This window comes from Purpureocillium lilacinum, assembly GCF_023168085.1.
Source record: "Purpureocillium lilacinum CBS 284.36 DNA, scaffold_3, whole genome shotgun sequence".
In the NCBI taxonomy this organism is placed as follows: Eukaryota; Fungi; Ascomycota; class Sordariomycetes; order Hypocreales; family Ophiocordycipitaceae; genus Purpureocillium; species Purpureocillium lilacinum.
Genome location: NW_027072113.1, coordinates 3627823 through 3648524, shown reverse-complemented (window position 1 = coordinate 3648524; position 20702 = coordinate 3627823). Strand labels below are relative to the sequence as shown.

The window sequence follows — 20702 nt, the reverse complement described above, 5'->3', positions numbered from 1 at the left end:
GGCTGGGCCCTTCCCACAAACTGCATCTGCAGAAGCCATCTCACCAGGCTCCAAGCACAGCCGGCGAGATCCATCTACCTTGGTTGTACCCAGAGCCATGACACCGCATACCAGGACTCGCTTACAGCGTGCAACCTTGGTTCGTCCCTTTGGGGGTCGAAGCAACCGGACAGGACGGCTCGGAATTTGCAGTGTGACCCACGCCAAGCTGGCATTGTCCGCGGGCTTGAATTTGTGAGGTTTCGCTCCGTCTCATGGGCTGATGACGCAGCGTGTTTGGAAAGACAGTGAACGAGCCACGCCGGCCAGATGGCGACTTGTGGTATGGAAGGCGGATCCGACTCATTGGCGACCAGTAGTTTGTCCCAGCTGCCGTGCTCAACTTCATGAAGTACCAAGGAAACCATGGTCGTCGGATCGAAGCGGGATGTGCTGGCCCAATTCCCTTGGCTGGCCGGACCTGGCCCGGCGCTTCGCCAGCAATCACGCCAACGCCGCTTCTGAGCCTCATGTCGCCCCGTTCGTGATGCTGTGAAACATGGCGACAAGGAGCAAGTGAAAGCGTACACAAGTCGGGCAGTCGATGGTCCTTGAGCTGTGGAATAGCATGCTAGTGGCTCGACCCAGATCGCGAGCTGTGCGTGGGAGCGTTGGATGGCATAAGCGAGTCCGACAAGTCGTCAGACGATAAGGCACCACCGTCGTCGGTCAATGCAAGTTGCATGTGGCTGCGTCGCGTTCGTAGGGAGTTGGCGCTGGGTGGCACCAATGCCTCCTGTCTGGGCTCTGCCCGTATTCGATGGGCGGCAGGCACGCTCGATGCCTCGGTGCGCCCAAGCCTGCCCGGGGGAGTTGGCAAGCCCGTCGACCCCGAGTGTAGCCAGGTTGTGGCCCATCTCCCAGGTTCCTTGCATCTAGAATCCAAGGGCACTAGGCAACGTTGGTGCGTGAGATAGTAGATCTTGACCGTCCTGCTTCAGCGTCCGAGACCACCGGCGAGGTTAGGTATAGGTGCAGGGATATCTAGTTAGCTACTTCCGGGCTGTATGCTGCAGAGACGGCGGACAAGTGTTGGCGTTGGTCACCTCAAGATGAGGTATATATCAAGTGGTGGTAAGGTAAAAATCCATCATCGACATCTTGCAAATAGCGTCGGCCGGTTCGATGCATAACTTGAGTGGAGGCAAACAAACATCGAGAACGCTCAGCCAGCCGGATGCCTCGAGGTCAAACGTGGGACCCAACATGGAGGTTTGCCCAGGTGCTGTTAGGCACCTAACTTACGTTACTACCTAGGTACTAGGCAGGTATGGGCAAGATTGGTTTGTTCCGGACGACCTCAAGGCGATTTTTTGGGGTGCCAGCAGTGGAGACGGGGGCGTCAGTGTGTACCTATCGGTACCTGGAAGGTATGAAGGCACCTCAGGCGGACGGGCACTTCCAGGTTCGTACCTAGGTACTTAGGTAAGAAGTTAGTTAGCGGGCTGCCCTGGAAAGCTCCCGTCCTCCACTCCCTCCACCCGAGCCAAGCTCCGTGATTCATTAATATGCTGTAGGTTAGTACTGCACCTCACCTCTCCGAAGCCTCGCCTCCCCTCCAGGCACCTACGTACCCGAGAACTCAACCTCCCTCGTATCTTCTTGATGCTACTCTCACACTGCGTGCCTCCCGCCATCCCCGTGCTCCTCCAGCTGCCCACCCCCTACCCGAGGTACCTTTCCTGGTACAGCGCCACAGCCGACGTTCATTGCGTGCCACCTGTTCGGCGGCGGCCCACGGGCAACCACCTGCGCGCCCTCGTTTGACCGCAGTCAGACGCCGTTCCTGTTAGCGAATCCAGGCGCCCTGCGCATCACGCATCCTTCGCCGGGCCTTTGCGCGCTGGTAACCTAGCAGCGTGCCGCCGAGTGCGCCAGAGGTTCCTCTCCTTACGGGCAAAGGGTCACCCGTCGTGCCGCACCCGGAGTGAGAATGACGGACGTCGCGGACCAGACGCCACCCACCCTTCACGGCCCCTCGGATAAGGAGAGGAAATATGACCGCCAGCTGAGGCTCTGGGCTGCGTCTGGCCAGGCCGCCCTCGAATCCTCCCACGTCCTTCTCATCAACTCTGGAGGCGGCACTGTAGGCGTCGAGGCATTGAAAAATCTCGTGCTTCCTGGTCAGTTCCCGCTCCCAGAGCTCCGAGGACAAGCCGTTTGTCCGCTGCAATCGCTCCAGCGCACGGTCACTTACCACCGTTCGTCACGTAGGGATTGGGAAATTCACAATCATGGACGACGCCACTGTCGACGACGCCGATCTTGGGGTCAACTTCTTTCTTGACGACTCCTGCCGCGGAAAGTCCCGTGCTGAATGCTGTGCCCATCTTCTGCAAGAGCTTAACCCGGAGGTTGTAGGCGATTGGTACCCAAAGACCAAGGTGTGAATTCGCCCGCCTCGAGAGCTGGGTATCAACTCTGTTGGCTGACAGGCGGTCTTCATTCCTCCCAGGGTCCCTTGGATTTAAGCATGGCCCTAGATGGCGCTGACGTCTTCACCATGATACTGTACGTTCTGCCACTTCCGGCAGAACAAATCGAGGTCATCAGGGCATACGCTCGAACGCACGCCACGCCGCTTGTTGCAATTCACTCAGTAGGCTTCTATTCCTATTTCAAGATGGATCTGCCGTACGCCTTTCCGATCGTTGATACGCACCCGGACGAGACGGCAACCACAGACCTGAGGCTTCTGAGCCCGTGGCCCGAGTTGTCAGCCTTTGCCAGCGAGATGACTAGGGATATCGACGCTCTCGACGACCACGACCATGGCCATCTCCCTCTGATCGTTATTCTCCTCCATTATCTTGATCTGTGGAAGCAGACGCACGATGGGTCTTTCCCAACAGCCTACGCAGACAAGGTTGCTTTTCGAAACCTCCTCTCCGATGCCATGCGCAAGAGCAATCCCGAAGGGAGCGAGGAGAACTTTGAGGAGGCCATATCTGCTGTCATGAAGCACGTCACTCGTTCTTCCCTACCCAGCTCCCTGCAGCAAGTCTTTGACTTCCGCCATGATGCGCAGGTATGTCAGCGTCCCCCACATCTGCGGATTATCGGAGGCTAAGTCCTGTCGCTTGTGACTAGCATGGGCCAGAGACAAGCTTTTGGACCCTCGCACAAGCAGTGCAGGAGTTTTATCGCAGACACCAGCAGCTGCCCGTTCCTGGTGGTCTGCCAGACATGAAAGCCGAGTCTAAGATATACATCAAAGTTCAGAACCTGTACAAAGACAAGGCTCGCCGGGACGCGGCTGAGGTTCTAGACATTGCGCGGTCCGTGAGTGGCGGGCTCGAAGTTGATTGCGCCGAGGCCGAGCTGTTCTGCGCCAACGCAAAGTTCATCAAACTCGTCAACGCTCGCAAAGGCGACGGGTTGACCATGTCGCAGATCGTCGGTAAGCTTTTGCCACCCCAACGATGCTGGAACGAGGGGTACTGAGCCCGTAAAGAGGAACAGCTGGCCAACGATGAGATGGCGGCCGTCGCTGGCCCCGAAGTTCCTACTTCTCTCATCCCGATATACCTCGCTCTGGCGGCCACATCCTACACTGCTTCGCTGCCTGCGGACGAAATCCTAGCCTACATGACGCAGCAAGCGCCTGCCCTCGGAAACAGCGGAAAATCAGTGCAAGTCGCCAACGAGGTGTCGAGAGCGGCAGGCGGGGAGCTACACAACATCTCAGCAGTAACGGGAGGCATGGTCGCCCAGGAGGTCATCAAAATTGTCACCCAACAGTACATACCTGTCGATAACACGTGTATCTTCGATGGCATAGAAAGCCGATGCCAGGTGCTTCGGCTGTAGATAGAAAGCCGGATTTGGCGAGGGGGCTAAGATGTGTGGCTCGACATGGGAATCCCTCATCCCCAGTTGCAAAGCTCGATGAGATTCTTGTCCAAATGCATGTATAGGGCTAGGCCACGGCTCATCCCCTCGGTTGGCTGTGCTAGCAGCCCCCCATGCGGTTCAGCTCTAGCATCCGAACAGATCTGTATCACGGGGGCGCCACTTCGTCGCGGTAGCCTCCTCTAGCAGCTACAAGTCGGGCCGTCCGTGCCGCTCCTGTGATGTGACTGTCACATCAGATCTACGCCGACGTGAACCACGTTGGGAATGTGATTACGGTGGTGGCGGCAGGTCGCGACTGCCGTTCCTGGGGGCCAATCAACTCCTCGCGGGCCAGCTCCATGACTTCCTTTGAGCTTCTGCCCACGTCCAGGAGTCCAGGACAGTCCGAAATAGAGACTTCTGGCATCTCCTGCACTCTTCTCCCCCCCGACGTCACCCAAAGTTCGCCAAAGCACCGTGGTCAGTGGACAGGCGATGACTACACGAGCGGCGAACCACTCACCTCCTCTGCTTCACACGTCAGGCTTGGCTCAGCATTGAAACGAACACATCGTATTGACGCGCACGCCGAATACAACTGCTAGTGTGCACAGGGTCAGTACCACGGTAGAAGCCGCCAGTAGCGCGGTTCACGGCTCCAAGATGGAGCATTCCCTCACTTGCAACAACCTCAAGTGCCGAAAGGAGCTTGGGGACCGCGCGTTGGTGACGACTTGCAGGTAAGGCCGTTGCGTCGCCTGAACCGCCCTCGCCCCTCGCTCCGGGACACTCGTGTCCTTGTCTCGTACCATCTCTGACGCCGGAGAAGCCATATCTTCTGCCTCGACTGCGTCCATGATCTCGGTATCGCGAAGCAGGATGGGCCACGAGGCACGGCGTGCCCGGCGTGCAATGCGCAGCTTTCCAAACCCGATGACGCAGTCATCGCTAACCTCAACCCGAGCGAAGACTATAAGACGAGTGTGCTCAGCGGTCTGAGCCCGAACGTTGTCATGGAATGCGCTGGGCGTGCTCTGAGTTTCTGGGCGTACCAGACAACGCAAGAGATTTACTATCAGCAATATCTGTACAAGACATTGACAGAGAAATACAGTAGCCTCAATCTAAGACTCGAACAGACAGTTGGCGACGCCAATGCGGAAATTGAGCGCTTGCAAAACAAGGTCAATGGTCAGTCCTACTCAATAATATAGTTTGAGCTGCCTCAACTGACTCGCCGAAGCTTGTGAGGCCGAGAGTGAGATCATGCGCCGAAAGCACGAAGAGCTGGCGCACGCATACAAGGACAAGAGTCGAAAGTTGCTGCAGACGCAAGAGCTTTACGACCGTGTCAAGAGAAGGGTAGAAATGGGCCAGATTGAGCGAGCGGCCTCCGATGCTGTAGATTCATCGCTCAATGCCCCACCGCGAGAGAGTGCACACCGCCAACGCCACGGTCCGGCACCAGAGCTTGACGTTGCCGCGCCTGATAGTTACGACAACAGAATTGATATGTGCAGTTTCGGCCGTGGTGTTCCCGCTGCTACATCTCAGGCCACAGCCGACAGCACCGGCTGGCCTGGCGCCGGAATCCCGCTGCAGCGTACGTCAACGCCGCAACTTGCCTCGCGGACTAGCAAGCCTTGAAACTGACAGCCATGGCAGCGGGAATGTTCTACGCGTCAGGCGGCCTTGATGCTCGACATAGGTTCGGGCTTGCCTCGCAGCTGGGGAACAGAAGCCACGAGACTCGGGAGACTGCTGCGCCGCTTGTAATGGGCTCCCGGAGAGGCATCATCCCGTCGACTTCCGATCTCTGTCAAGGAAGAGGCAGTTTGTCCGGCGTTGGTCTTTCTTCTGGGCTCAAGGTAAGCCAACCCGCCAACATCACGGGCCTCGGTGCATCTGTCAGGTTGCAACAGTAGTGACCGCTCTGGCACAATGACCGGACATGACGAGGCCCCGATGCCCTCGACTGCCAAGCGAAAAGGACCAGCAGCGGAATGAAGGGCGTTGGGCAGTGGTGAATGTATATTTCTGTCGGGACGTGGATCGTATTGCGCCTGGCGTTAGTTCTCTAAGCTGGTGGACAATGAGCTTGCCAGCGGCTCACACTTGGACGGAGGTGACTGCATCGAGTGAGCGAGTGCGCAAGGGTAAAGGCATTGGTCGGCGAACGATCGTGGCGGCCCTGGTGCGGCCGAGGCCCGGGCGGGCCTTCTGGTTCCGTATGGCGGCGGCGGCCTGTTGGCATGGGCGAGACGAAGAGAATACGAGGTGGGGCGTGTTGCGAGCGTCGAGAGGCCAGGTCGGTGACGTCGTCCTACCTTATCTCTGGCACTGACAGGGGGGTGCTGCAGACGGGACCTGTCTGGCAAGAAGACACGACTGCCCGCTGTTGCCGGTCCTTGACTCTGGTGCATCAACCCGTTGATAAGGTAGGAGTACCCAAGGCTCTATCGTCATTACCTACCTGTACCTCTAGTAGTACTGGGTAGTGAGACGGCACCTGCAAATTGTTGTACCTATGTAAGTACTATTATGTACAAATCCCCGCACTGTCTAAGTACGAGTAGGTATCGAGGCAGGGGCGGGAGGTACCTAGGTACATCCTCGTCCGACGGGATTGTACCTAGGTGTGCCGCGAGGTTTCAATTCGTGCCACCAACCAAAGCGGGCCTAGCCCCCCCGTGCGCCGCGAACGAAAGACTGACGATTCGAAGTGGATACGCGGCCTTGCCTCCTTGGATGAACTGGTCCAAACCGCCGTATTTTCCTTCCATACAGCACGACCACCGCATCAGCATCGACTCGATCGGCCATCTCTCGTTTCGCCTTTCTTGTCGCAATATATTACGTCCAGCTCCGCGCTCTCGCCCCTGCCAGGCTTTGCCTCAGTGACCCCTGCGATCCTTGGCGATTAATCGCCGCCCATCCGGCCGTTTCGGGAACTGCTCACGCCCGCGAGGCTTCGACATCATCCACGAGCGACATTGACACGTTCGAGCAATTCTCCCGCATCGCCATCGTTTCTCGCCCGTCGGCTCCGACAACCGCGTTGGGGAAGAGGCTTCGGCGTAGACGCTTAAATCTGCTTTAGCACTCCTAGTGCGCCTGGCTCGTCTCTCATCACCGGGCACACCTCGCCGTCCATCGACATCGCTGGCTGTGCGCGGCCTCGTGCGAGCGCTTCCATCCCCATGGGTAAACACTGTGCGTCGCCATTCTCTTCCTTCCCTCAGGATCCTCGTTTGCTGACGCGCGACTCTGGCGCCACGTAGCCCGGTATGGTGTCATCCTCGATGCTGGTTCCTCGGGAACCCGCATCTACGTGTACAAGTGGAAGCACCCCGCCGCCGCCGCCAAACATGCCTCGACGAGCGAACTGCGCAGCTTACCAAAGCTGAAACTGAAGAAGAGCAAGAAGATACATCCCGGCGTGTCCACGTTTGCCCAAGATGTCGCCTCTGTGGGCCCGGACCATCTCCAATCGCTCATCGACGTAGCCCTCAAAGAGGTGCCCGCCGCAATGGTCCCCGAGACCCCCGTCTTTCTTATGGCTACCGCAGGCGTCCGATTTCTTCCCAAGCATCAACAGAGCGGCCTCCTGCAGGGCATCTGTACCTACTTCCGCGAGAACACGAGCTTCGACCTTCCCGACTGCAACTCCCACATCCAGGTTATCTCCGGCGAGACGGAAGGGCTGTACGGCTGGCTCGCTGCCAACTACCTCCTGGGCGGCTTTGACCATCCCGAGGAGCATGCTCACGGCAAAGGACATCACACGTATGGCTTCTTGGACATGGGGGGTGCATCCGCTCAGATCGCCTTTGCCCCAAATGCCACCGAGGCGGCCCGGCATGCGAACGACCTCAAGCTCGTTCGTATGCGCCGCGTCGACGGCTCGCCGGTAGAGCATCGTGTTTTCACGACCACTTGGCTTGGCTTCGGTGCCAATAAGGCTCGCGCCCGATACATCGACAGCCTGAAGGAAAACTACGCCGACGGCGCCCTCGAGATACCCGATCCCTGCATGCCACGGGGCCTGCGCACGACACTTGATGGCAAGTCCCTGGCAGGCAACACACCAAGCAAGCCTGTCCTTGTTGGCACCGGCGCCTTTGACGAATGTCTACGGAAAACACATCCCCTGCTGCGCAAGGACGCCCCGTGCGACGATCACCCCTGCCTGCTCAACGGGCAGCATGTACCCGCCATCGACTTTGACGTGAACCACTTCATTGGCGTGTCTGAGTATTGGCATACAACACATGGCGTCTTCGGCAAGGAAAACAAGGCTTACGATCTTTCTACCTACCAGCACGGCGTTATGGAGTATTGCAGCCGCGACTGGACATCCATTGAGAGCGAGTTCGACAAGCGAAAGAAAACCCCCGAGCAAAAGACGCAAGACGCCAGGGAGGCGTGCTTCAAGGCCTCGTGGCTGATCAACGTCCTCCACGAAGGTATAGGCATCCCGCGGCTAAGCCTGGAAGGCGTTCCGAGCCCCGGAATCAACACCACCAAGGACGCTGCGGAGAAGGCAAAGGCGAAGGGGTTCCTCAGCCCGTTTCAACCCGTGGACAAGATCGACGGCATTGAAGTGAGCTGGACGCTCGGGAAGATGGTCCTGTACGCAGCCGGACAGATTCCCGACAAGACGGCGGCTTCGCTGCCGGTAGGCTTCGGAAGCAACGTAGAGTCAGGTACCCCCGCTGACTTCGAGCACGCCGGATCAGCACCACTCCGGCCTATCGCGAGCTCGGACGAAGATGACGACGATCTGATAATAGCGCCCAGCAAGTCCACTTTCAGCCTCGTGGGGCTGCTTATTATCATCCTGCTGATTGCAGCTTACATCCTCCGCAAGCCAGACACAAGACGACGGCTGTTGAGCATTGTTCGGCGGAGGCGCCGATCCGGCTCAGGGCGAAAACCCACCCGGGGTGCGCCTTCTTTGGCCAGCAAGTTGTTTGGACGTAACGCAGTGGCGTATGAACGAGTAATGGAAGAGGGGGACGCTGCCGAGTTCGAACTTGGAGACGTCGATTCTGATGACCACGACTACTCGGACAGCAGCGAAGGCTCACGGACGGGCAAGAGCCATGGCATCACTACACCTCGTCTCAACATTGAGCGATTCGAGGCTCAGCCAGCATCTGTGATGGACAGGAATGGCTTGGTACTTCGCACCGAGAGCCGCGAGAGACTAGCGCCGTCGCTCCAGATGCTCAACGCCGGGCGGCGGAGCAGAGCGGGCAGCCCAACGAGACTGAAGAGCCCTCTCACCACGCCAGCGGAAGATTAGTGCCTTAGTCCGCCACGTTCGAGGCATCTGCAGTCGGAGAGCAGCGTTTATAAAGACTCGTAGATATTTGTCGCAGATGTTGGCGAGTGTACTTTCTCATCCTACATCTGTCCGTTCAAAAGGCGTCAATGGGTCGGGTTCGGGTAGCGACGGAATTATGGGAGGGGCCAGACCCCAGGGCGTGGGCGATGTGTATTATGGCGATTCTTATTTTTATTTTTTTTGGCCGGCCGGCCGGGTTCCTCCGTACGGGTGAGAATATCAAATGCGCTGACGGTGCTATGGATGTTTCCTCAACGACGCCTCTTTGCCGCTCCTCTGATAGCAGCGGGTCCCTGTTTCACTTGCTCCCAGCAGCAAGCTGGGTGCAAGGTCAGTGACATGAATGTGATGGCTCTTGCGCATATTGGGCGTTGTAAACCGGAGGAGGCAAGGTTCGCCAACGCCATGTCGCCATCATTCTGGCGACGCATTTGCTCGGCGGCACCCCCTCAGTCTGACTGTCTTTCGAGGAAACTCGGATCAGCCCGGACGCGCGACTCGAACTTGCGCCACCAGTCCTCGAAGGCCCTCAACGGAACGACCTCGACCCCGCCAGGACCAGCTGTGCCGCTGAAGCTGGCCAGGAAGTTGAAGGCATTTTGGATGATGCGCTGGGCGAGGATGGCTGTCGAGGGCTGGGCAGCCGAAGCCACGGCGCCGGTGGTCTTCCCGGCGGCAAGTTCCTGCAGACGTTGGCCAACGGCGTCGGCAGGCTCAACGGACACGCCGATGACAAGGCCACCGGCCTCGGGCGATGAAGACGCAGAGGAGCCGCCGACCTTGAACATGGCACTCTCTTTTCCGGGACCGATGCCGCCGAGAAACCGGAAGTTGGGGGTGCCACCGGACTGAGCGGCTGCGGCGACCTCGCTGGCAGTAGCGAGGTAGATGGCGGCCGCCGTGTTTGCGGGAAGGGCGACATTGGGGAGCAGAAAGACGACGATGTGCGAGTAGCTCTTGCTGGTGGGTAGCGCATAGAGACAGGACGTCTGGGACGGCGTCGAGGTTGGTTCAGTGATGAGCGGCAAGCCCGCGGGGACGATGCCGAAAATCGGCCCAGACATGACTCTATCTTCTTGTTCGTTGCGGCTGCATGTATGAAGTGTCTGGGCCTGCAAATGGGAGGCGCTGCGTGGTTGCTTTGTCTCTGGGCCTTTGGAACCCGGTGGAGTGGTGCGAAGCCTCGCGGCCCTTCAATGCTTCCACCTTATCTTAGGTACCTTGAGGTTTGGGCCAGCATCTGGACTCTGGATCGAGGCCAGCTGCTGGGCATGCGCAGATGCCATAAGTAATTTCTGGACAAAATGTAGTACTAGGTACATAATACCTTGCGTATATTTCCAAGTTGGCACTTTTATGCACGTAGCGGGCGAGCGGCACACAACACCGTAGCTGAGGCAGCACCTATTGTCTCAGTACACGACCAGGTCACTAAACTTCGAACGTCATAGGCGACAATTACTGCCGGCGGGGCTCATCATGAGGTACATCTACCCTCCACAAGCCCTTGACGCACCCCGCCGCGTCTTTGATGGAGGGCGGTGGGAAAATACCTGCTTAAGTGCCTAGCTGCCCCAACTTCGCCCATGGCTGCTCGAATCGCGGGCGCTGGTCGGCGGAGCAAGGACGGCCAGCCAGCACGACCAGACGCGCTAGGTACCTAGTACTTATTATTATGAGGCCAAGGGGCAGTGTTCTGCTCGGCACATACTTGGTAAGGTGGTTGATTACCTACGTACTACCGTTAGTACCTCGAGGTCCTTCGCCTTGTCAGACTGCCGCGGCCTCATATACCTTACTCCGCCGCTCGACCAGTTCGCACAAATATTTGCCGCCATGAAGTCCAACATCGAGCTCATCAGCGATACGGACCGGTATGTGCCACGCCCTCAAGGTTCCATGCGCCGAGTGCCTCATGTCTCGCCCGACCCCTGCCATCTGTCCAATGCAGTGGTACCATTGACGGCCGGCCTGCCCAAGTGTTCAGTAACCAGTTGACTGACCGCCCCTCACATCACAGCTTCCCTTACGCCAGTGGGGGTGACGAGGGCGAAAGGGCCTTTGTAGCGGATCAGGACTTGTACCGGCTGATGTGGAAAGACGCAGACGGCCAGTACCCCATCGGTTATGTGCTGGCCCGCGTCGTTCAAGAGCTGGAGCAGGTGCCTCCTGAAGTGGTGGGCGAGATTGTGGTCGACCACGTCCACCGCACTCTGTCCCTGTTCCAGCTGCCGACCGAGGCGGAGAGAAGCCGTTGCGTCGCCGCCCTGGCCAGCTACTGGCGCGAACGGAGCACCTTTAAGCTCCTTAACGGCTGGCGAAACGAGGTGTGGCCCGTCTACAGCCGCAAGGGCGAGCTGCTCTTCAGCGTTGAGCGCGCAGCCATGGGCCTCTTCGGCACGATGCGTTACGGCGTCCACATGACGGCGTACGTTGCCGACAAGTCGGCGCCGCACGGAATCAAGCTCTGGGTGCCCAAGCGCGCCGCTGACAAGTCCACGTTTCCCGGTATGCTTGACAATACGGTCGCGGGCGGGCTCATGACGGGCGAGGACCCCTTCGAGTGCATCATCCGTGAAGCCGACGAGGAGGCGAGCCTTCCAGACAAGCTTGTCCGCGATGGAGCCCGCAGTGTCGGCACAGTCACGTACATCTATGTCACTGAGGAGAAGTATGTTGGCGAGGATGGGTTCATCTACCCGGAGTGTCAATGGATCTATGATCTCGAGCTACCTGCCGATCTGGTCCCTCAGCCCAAAGACGGCGAAGTCGACGAATTCTACCTGTGCGATGTGGAACAGGTCAAGAGGGATCTTGCCACTGACAAATACAAGCACAACTGCGCTCTTGTCACACTCGACTTTTTCATTCGCCATAGCATACTGACCGACGACGACGAGCCAGAGCTAGCCGCCATCAAGGAGAGGATGCACCGCCAAATGCCGTTTCCGGGGCCCCACCAAAGCGACTGGAGGCACTCGCGGTAGCGCGCATGGGGCGAAGGCTTGCTCGACCCGGGTATAGACTCTTTGGTTGAGTGCAACCCAGCTAGGTGAAGGACCGTAACCCGCGAAGCGCCCGGGCTTGAGGGGTTGGAGGCCCAGCGCAAAGCATGGGGCAAAGGGAGGTTGGCGTTGTTGCTTCGCTTTGACGGACAAGGAAGCCATCGTCTATTTTTTGATGAGCAGATAGACATTGTCAACCCGCAGCGGCGTGAGCTTCTTTACGGGACCCTGAAGCGACATGAGGAGACCGCCGAACGAGACGTATGCGTTGCTGCACGAGTCCATCGGTTAGCAGAGCGACGGTGTGAGGTCGATGTCAGAGGTTGAGCGCACATTGTGTTTCCATCGTACGTCTCCTCGAACTTGTAAATCTTGCCGTGGCACACGTAATCGTAGAGGTCGGCGATGGTGGCGGGCGCATCGCCGCCCTTGCCTACATCGCGCCAGCCTTTGTCGTCCTCCTTGGTGCCATCGGGCGAGAGGGTCGTGGTCAGAACGACATGCAGGGAATCTGACACGTTGCACGGGAACAGTTCGATGTTGATGTCGAGGACCATGACGGTCTGCGAGTCGGTCGAAGTACACGAGATGCGCGCGACGCGATCGTACTTGGACTGGTCGTAATCGGTCACGGTGAAGCTCTCTTCGAAAAGCGTGGCATCGCCACCGCTGCCGCTATTGCCGCCGGACATGATGAGCGCAGGATGCGGTGAGGCAAGCGTCGCCGTACGTCTTTGGGAGGGGGAGTCGGGACGTTTGCTCGGGAGCAGGGCCGTGATCAAGAAGTGGAAAAAAAGAGGCTGCACTAAACTTTGAGTGTTGCCCAGGTGGGTTCCAGGCAACCCCCCACTGGTAGGTAGGTACCTATCGCGAGCGACCCGCACTGGTGCTCACCACCCACTACCACCTGCTGGAGCCGGTGCAGCCAGCGCAGTACAGGTAGGTAGGTACTAACTACCGTACCTAAGGTAAGTAAGGTAATTAGGTATTCCATATCGCTCAAACGGGGCCCTCTCTCTCTCTCTCCGGTTGACTTACATGTTCCAAGTTCCCGGAGCCCGGTTTCGACGACTGGACTGATGTCGCACAACACCAACCAGAATCTCAAACTTGGAGTGTTCTCAACGAACGGCCTTTCTCATATCACCCGCTCATCTCAGGCAGATTGGAGTCACCCTTCCTGTGTATGCTGCTACACTCTCAGCGAGAACACTGCAGGCTCGCGTCTCGTGGCAGTCCGCTGCAAGGACAACAACCCTGCCGCCTGGCGCTCAACCTGTGAGCGGCACTGAGTACTGCCAGCATCATGTCATTCCGAAAACGCAATACGGTCATCAGGGCCCCTGGGCCGTCCGCGCTGCCAAGGCAGAGCAAGGATCCGGCTCCGGGTACCCGCCCTTCTCCCGTGGATGGCAGGCCAACCACGTCCACGGGCACTGCATCGCTGGACCAGCTCCTCGCGGGACACGCGGGGCTTCCGCTCGGATCCTCATTGCTCATTCAAGAAGGAGGGACGACCGACTTCGGGGGGGCCTTGCTGCGGTACTGCGGAGCCGAGGGCTTGGTCCAAGGCCACACGGTCCATGTTCTAGGCGTGGACGAAAGCTGGAGACGGGAGCTCCCTGGCCTGTCCAGTGCAGCCAAGGCCAGAGGGCCGAAGCCCGACAGTGGGCAGCCAGACAAGATGATGATCGCGTGGCGGTACGAATCCTTGTCCAGCGTCCCTCGGGGTTCCAAAGGTAGAGACCGAAAAGTGTGTGCGTTCCACGGGTCACCGGAAGCTAAGCGAGGTTCCAGACGCCGCGGCCGCGCCGCTCCAAGAGCACCAACCCAGCAACCCTTTTTGCCACTCGTTTGACCTTTCCAGACGCCTGGAGCCTAGCGCCATCCGTGGACAACTCATTTGCCTTCCAATGCGGGACACGGCGCTGGAAGCTCCGTTCTCTGGCTTTCTTACCAAAGTCGCTTCGGCTCTTCGCGACTCTTCGCCGTCATCTATCCACAGGATCTTGGTGCCTGGCGTGCTGTCTCCAACGCTTTACGGCTCGACGGCTTGCCAGCCACGCGCAATTCTGCAGTTTCTACACGGCTTGAGGGCCTTGCTGCGGCAGTTCCCAGCGAGGGCCACGGCATTGGTGGCACTGCCCATCTCATTGTTCCCGCGGTCCACTGGCCTGACCAGATGGATGGAGCTGCTCTCCGACGGTGTCATCGAGCTTGTCCCTCTGCAGCACCGCAACCAAGAAGACAAGGACAAGGCTCAAGGCATGCTACGGGTCCATAGCCTTCCCGTCTTTCACGAGAAAGGCGGTGGGCTAGAAGGCGGATGGGTTAGGCAAGACATGTCGTTCAAGCTCAGCGCCTCCAGCGGCATGGTCATCACACCGTATAGTCTACCTCCGGTGGGAGATGATGGCGGCTCACAGGCTTCTGGAATGCCAAGTCCGGCAGCGGACACGCCAGGCTCGCAATCGCTAGAATTTTAGAGCGTGAGATATATCCCACCCCCCGGGTGGCACAATGTACTTGATATGGTGCATCCGTCGCTCATCAGCCAAAACTCGCGCAGCGTAACAGGGCCGCCGAACCACGCAATTCCTTCTGAAGACATGCGACGCTCGGACGCGCATCCGCGACGACGGTTAAAGCCCGGGCGCTCATGTTTCTGCTCTGGCACCTTCACAGGGCGCCAACCGGCAAATAAACCACACGGATGGTTCTCACAAATGGCTGACTCAGACGAGGAGCTGGTCTCACAGCTTAGCCTTTCATCAGACACTCAATTGACGCATACTCCAGCCCCGGTAATTTCATATCAGGCGGTCGTCCACCTTAAATTTCTGCTGCACCCGCTTGCGCAAAACTTCCCGCCTACCAGTTTCTTCGCAACATCTCTCCAGTGGCGGCTCCCTTCCAGTGCAAAATGCGCTGAGCCCAAATCAGTGCGTCAAGTTCGGACACGAGAGTTTGCACTTGCGAACGGCCAGCCCACTCGATTGGCCGACACGACGATCAGCTTCTCGCGGCTCGTCCTCTATGCCAGGCCAGGTAAGTCGCCAGTACATCTCCTTTATACGTCTCCTTTCCCTCTGGCTTGTTATGATTATGAACCTGAAAATCTGTCAATCCACTGAACTCTGTGATGACACAATCAACAATTACGAAGACGACTTATGATTCAAGCCCTTCCAAACCTCTGTTTTACGCGCGCATCAAACCATATCTCGTTGTGTCTAGGCTCCTGCTGACCTAGACTTCAGTCATCGCGATGTCTGACACACCGCTAGGGAACTCGAACAACCATGTGCGCATTAGTAAAATAGCTGGACGATATCTCGTGTTTGACCCAGAGGCCGCCGCCCTTTTGAGGCGCAGGGATAACATCAGTGGCACTTTGGTTGGCACGACTCCGCAACAGCCCACTCAGAATGTGTTTCTTGGTCTTCCGATTGAGCTGCGCCCCGAGGAGGCCGACGCGCTGATCCGGCGTAAGGCAGCGTACGTGGTTGACTCTGCCACTGCTCACATGGCGACCTTATCTCGTGAGGATGCGGATTCCAGGACAGCGTACAAGGAATCCCTCAGGAGGGGAAAGCAGGCCGCGCAACAAGCAACCTCCAACCGCAGTGCCAAAAGAGCTGTCGAGGTCGCAAGCCGATTGGGACGATCAGGTGCCGCTGTCACGCCCATTGCTTCGTCCACCAGTGCCCCCCATGGAGTCGACGACGCTCGAGTGCCGTCGTCCGAGTCCGATGTCACTGTGCGTCCGACGACTAACAACGTGAACGTCTGGGGCATAACACCAATCTCGAGCGGCAGCCTTGCCCCTCCCTCTGTCGCTTCAGACCCAGCTCCGGATGCGGGCATGGCCTTCGACGGTCCCTTGTGTCGCTTCCTTCAGACTGCAAAGTTTTACATGACACCTGGCCTTCGCTTTGGCGCGCGCTATAGCGTCTATCCTGGCGACCCGCTACGCTTCCATGCTCACTTCATGGCCAACCAGTACGACTGGAATGAAGAGATACCAATCCTTGACGTAGTGAGTGGTGGCAGACTTGCCACGGCGGTCAAGAAGGCATTTCTTATGGGTGGCCATCAGGCCCCTTCAGAAACAATGCTCCAACCGCCACTTCGCACGATCAGTGTTGAATGGGCCGCCATGTGATTTTAGCCTTCGTGCTGGTAGTGTAAGCAAGATGGCTTCGAGGGTTGCATCGCAGCTCTTTTCAAAACAGATGGAATTAGACGCTGCCACTGCCCCCTACAATACTGAAGCACGCTGTGCCAGAGTAGCACATAATATACAATTACTCCCGCATCACTGGGCTCTTCGAAGCTGGTGCACCCTACACCTTTGCTGATTCGCAGCCACGGCTCTGATGCACATGGCGTAGGTCGCCACATCAAGGCACGTAAATCCGGCTGAAGCTCATAACATCCCGCCGACAGCATACGCATTTGTCGAAGTTGTTCATGGCCAATGACACTCGACAGTCGTCACAAAGGCTCAGGCAGCGACAGGGCCAGACGATGATGGTTCTCGACGAACTCTGGCAGACCACGCAGGGCAGACTGGCGGCAGCATCTGCTTCTCCGCCCGGGGGGGCTGGCCTGCCCACATTGTTTGCGTCCCAGCTATCTCGAGATGTGCGGCGGGATAGCAGAAGTTGCTCCAGTAAGCGTTCTTCCTCTTCGGGCCCGAGTTTGGCGTTACGAACCGTGGGCTCCCCAGTTGATGAGGACCGAGCGCCGATTGTCGTCAGCACGCGAGTTCGACGCACTTGTTCGGAGCGACGGAATGCAGCCCGCGTCATGATGGTGTTGCTCTGCAGATGAGCTGCAAGTGTCAGAGCCTCGTCCCGCGCCTCGTGCGTGGTCGGGTGCAGCAGTCGGGCCAGATCGCCCATAGCCAAAGGGCTGTCGACAACTAGGGCTTCCTCGGAAGACGGCCGAGGCGAGCGTCTGGTAGGCGTCTTCTGCCCGTCGTCGTCTTCTTCCCATTCGGAGGCAAGGTCGCCCAACTCGCCGCCTGCGCTGGTCGCAGTAACCACACTGGTAGCATCCCAGTCATCGTTGTTAGAGTCTGGTTCAAAGTCGCCGCTTGCGTCACGGGATCCCCACCATCCGCCCTTCACCCAGTACTGATACAAGTCTCCATCGAGAGCTTCTTCGTCCTCGAAGCGGCCGACCCGACGAAACTCCGCCTCCACGTCTAAGCCGTCATTCCCGGCCATCAAACCCTCCGGGCCTTGATGTGAATGGAGCCGTGGGCCTCCCTCTCCCTGCTCCCCATCAGACGAGTTGGCGTGTTCGTAAGAGGTTTTGGGGCGGCGAGCTAGCCAGAGCAGCCAGGCTGGCTGCGCCCGTATGCGCAGTACGCTCAGGGTCCAAAGAACGGACAGGGCACCAACTCTCGCAACAAGCTTGCCAATGCTCAGTAGAAACTCGACCGCCATAAGCCAGCGAGAGCTTCTCTCTGTAGCCCCAGCTCCCACTCGCAGCCCGCGCTCACCGCGCCCCTTGGGAAGCTTTTGCGCTGCACGTTCCCGAGCGTAGCCGTTTGAGGCTAGCACTGAGCCGCTCTTGACGGGTATCAATCCGACTGTGCCGATCTGATCATGGTGCGAGCTGGGTAAGCCCATGCCTATGCACTGTCTCTGTAGCTCTTCTACCTCGCGAAATCGGGCCTCTTCCAGCCAAGTATGTCGTTGCAAGCTCACACCCCTGTCCTCGTTTAGATAGACCGCTTCGCTGGCCATAGTAATGGCCGCAAAGCCGGTCCGCAACAATGCCGTATAAAAATCCATCTCTCTCGTGATTCGAATGTCGGAGAACGAGACATTCGCCTGCATGTTGTGATGCGCGTGCGCCAGTCTCTGCCGCAGGGTCAAGGGAGGGCTCTGGCGTTCGGTCGGCGGAGACAGGGCTGACAATAGCAACGCCAGGCCGTAGATGCAGACGCATGTCGCGATTCCAAGCAACACCAAAACATGCGGGACGAATCCGATGATGCATACTGTTGGAAACCTCAACAAGCCCTGAGCAGACGGGTTGCCCAGCTCGAAGGACCACGCGCTCCACACGATGCTAGCCATGAAGCACAAGCCCCAAAATCCCGTGTTGACGAGGCGATATTTGGCCTGCCGATCGAACACGCCAAGTAAGTGGCTGGTAATGTGAGTCATGGCAGATAGTATCGCTACCAGGAGAACCTCTGGGGCCGTATTGACCCGCCGTAGGATCATGGCGCGCGTCAAGGCAATGACACTGCCGGTGGGCGAAGAGCTATGGCCAGGGCCTTGGGGAGGCTTAGAGAAGGAGCCCCAGCCCAGCTGATTGCTGACTGCTGCGTCCGCTTCAGCAAAAGCTAGTGACTGCTCAAACAACGTCATGCCCGTTTCTGCGGCAAGAGGGCGGCCTTGTACAGCACAAGAGACGGTTTCCAGGAAGTGACTCAGGCAGAACGTGCCGAAAAGGGGCCAAAGCCGGGATAGGGATCCGCGCAATGGTTGGTTGTCTTCTGAATCGGGGCCGAATGTCATACCAACAGCCACACAAGATTGCTCGTCCGTAGCTCCAAAGAGGAGGGCGGAGGCGAGTGAATTGAGGAACCGGTTGGGGTGCGCAAACATGAGCTCGGAGCTTCTTTGGGGATTCCCCCATCGCAGCATGCCAAATTCTGCAGATGTCTGGCATTGAACAGACTGAACAAGACGATAGACTTGGGTAGCAAGGAGCGCAATTGGGGCGATGCGGATCAAGAACCGGATATGCCATTGCAGACGCAGCCTCCGTCTCGTAGCCGCAAAGATGTGGGTCCGGTTAAGGACGATGGCCATTGCAATACACGATATGGCCCATTTGCTGGTTGCGTAACTGAAGACGCTTCCGAGACCGCGCGCCCCATCGAGGGACAAGCGCGTGACGTGCGCGAGAGGATCGCCTGAGGCAGGGTCCGACGGCGAAACGGTTCCTGCGTTGTCCAGAAGCGTATAGATGTTCGGGCCGCCCGAGCTGGAAGACAGTATATCCATGGGCGCCGATGTCGACGGGTGTTCGTGGCTCGATGGTTCAAGTGGTTCGGCCAAGTTGATGTACGAACCTAGCTTGGTGAACACACGCGGACCGGCTCGCATGAGGTCCTCGAGGAATGGCGCATAACGCGTCACGTTGACCGCCCAAGCCGTCAGATTGTACCAGCCTGATGCAGCCGCGGCGTGGGAGTCCACCGGGGGTGACAGAGAAGGACCAAGACGTCCCAAGCTCTGGGAGCGGGTGTATTGCTCCATCGTGACCGGTGTCAGCGTTGGGCCGCACCGAAGCCGGAACGCAGCCAGAAGCGGTGTGATCGGCTGGGACGCCTCTTTCGCTCGTCGTGTTACGTCGTGGCCGGACGATTTCGGTTAAGGCGGGGATGACTTCGGGGACTTAGGACGGCAGTTCATACAGAGACATTGTCGAGCTTGCTTTTCCTGTCCGCACCGATGGCAACTGGCCGTGAGTCGACGACGCGGACGAGGATCGGCGGGACAAGTGTAGAAATAGTAGATCGGGGCGGCGGCGCGACCCCTGGGCAGAAGATCAACTGCTGATGATTGCGTCTCTCGAAATGCTGTGGTATGTAGAGTTGGGTTGGACAAAACCAAGGGTCGCCCCGCGCGGAATGGCGGACAACGGAGAGAAACAGGCTCGGCCGCGGTCGTGGCTTCGGCAACCACTCATAGTCTAACTCATCTGTACTTCGGAGGTACGTCCTGGTGGTACCGCCGCTAAGAGACAGGTACCAACCTACCCGGGACACGCCTCGCTCGAATACCGCCTTGGGTGGGGTGGGTGACCCGTTGGGTGGGTGCCCAGGTACCCTAGTCCCTAAAGACCTCGGGGAAAGGGTCCTAAAGTGATACGAAATACCATAGATATGCTAATACCTACAAGAAGTTTAAATTAAGATATAATTACCTAGTAGTTTAGTGTTTATATAATAGTATAATACTTATAATGTTATGTGTAGGATTATTTATATAATTAAAGAGTGCAGGGACTGGTAAGTATATGAATTATTAGTGAGCACCGGGTTTAGATAGCTACCTGGGCTGCCTTAACCGCTCGCAATGCCGGATTCCCGTCACATTATTATGGTACAGACCCGACGGTAACACTATAACTATGATTCATGTAGCAGACACTAACCGTGGTAAACTTGGCTAAATTCTGCACCTAGTGGACGTGACGCCCTGTCGCATAGACTGGCGTGTAGACACGCTTCGCACCAGTACAGTGCACTGATGAAATGTCCAGGCCTAAATACGTTGTCTGTTCTATTCCGAGCCAGCCACCCGCCATCGACACGCGAGAGACAAAGTTGTCTCGGTCTTCCGTCAGTCGAGACTACTGCGGCAGGATGAGAAGTCTCAGGATGAGAAGTCCTATCCCTATTTCAGGGAGAGGTCTCGAGACGAAGCCTTGGCTGCTTG

At 57.9% G+C, this 20702-nt stretch overlaps 7 protein-coding genes across 7 annotated transcripts; 4 read left to right on the top strand and 3 right to left on the bottom strand.

The window, feature by feature from the left end:
- Positions 1-1972: 1972 nt before the first annotated feature.
- On the top strand, positions 1973-3849 carry PLICBS_004662 (uncharacterized protein; the record flags this gene model as incomplete). The annotated part of the gene is made up of 5 exons (XM_065600569.1): positions 1973-2162; positions 2254-2423; positions 2495-3067; positions 3130-3439; positions 3494-3849. The coding sequence occupies 5 exons, from the start codon at positions 1973-1975 to the stop codon at positions 3847-3849; spliced, it is 1599 nt and encodes a 532-aa protein (XP_065456641.1).
- Positions 3850-4536: 687 nt separating this feature from the next.
- On the top strand, positions 4537-9181 carry PLICBS_004661 (Golgi apyrase; the record flags this gene model as incomplete). Its single annotated transcript, XM_018325970.1, has 4 exons — positions 4537-4613; positions 4703-5064; positions 5117-5476; positions 7155-9181. The coding sequence occupies 4 exons, from the start codon at positions 4537-4539 to the stop codon at positions 9179-9181; spliced, it is 2826 nt and encodes a 941-aa protein (XP_018175722.1).
- A 491-nt stretch (positions 9182-9672) lies between these two features.
- Positions 9673-10287, bottom strand: PLICBS_004660 (uncharacterized protein; the record flags this gene model as incomplete). Its single annotated transcript, XM_018325971.1, has 1 exon — positions 9673-10287. One exon carries the CDS (start codon positions 10285-10287, stop codon positions 9673-9675), a length of 615 nt encoding a protein of 204 aa, XP_018175723.1.
- A 772-nt stretch (positions 10288-11059) lies between these two features.
- PLICBS_004659 (uncharacterized protein) lies at positions 11060-12210 on the top strand (the record flags this gene model as incomplete). Its single annotated transcript, XM_018325972.1, has 2 exons — positions 11060-11097; positions 11244-12210. 2 exons carry the CDS (start codon positions 11060-11062, stop codon positions 12208-12210), a joined length of 1005 nt encoding a protein of 334 aa, XP_018175724.1.
- Positions 12211-12393: 183 nt separating this feature from the next.
- PLICBS_004658 (DNA-directed RNA polymerases I, II, and III subunit RPABC3) lies at positions 12394-12920 on the bottom strand (the record flags this gene model as incomplete). Its single annotated transcript, XM_018325973.1, has 2 exons — positions 12394-12499; positions 12562-12920. 2 exons carry the CDS (start codon positions 12918-12920, stop codon positions 12394-12396), a joined length of 465 nt encoding a protein of 154 aa, XP_018175725.1.
- Positions 12921-15496: 2576 nt separating this feature from the next.
- On the top strand, positions 15497-16393 carry PLICBS_004657 (tRNA-splicing endonuclease subunit; the record flags this gene model as incomplete). The annotated part of the gene is made up of 1 exon (XM_018325975.1): positions 15497-16393. One exon carries the CDS (start codon positions 15497-15499, stop codon positions 16391-16393), a length of 897 nt encoding a protein of 298 aa, XP_018175727.1.
- A 332-nt stretch (positions 16394-16725) lies between these two features.
- On the bottom strand, positions 16726-19517 carry PLICBS_004656 (uncharacterized protein; the record flags this gene model as incomplete). Its single annotated transcript, XM_065600568.1, has 2 exons — positions 16726-16800; positions 17010-19517. The coding sequence occupies 2 exons, from the start codon at positions 19515-19517 to the stop codon at positions 16726-16728; spliced, it is 2583 nt and encodes an 860-aa protein (XP_065456640.1).
- Positions 19518-20702: the final 1185 nt, after the last annotated feature.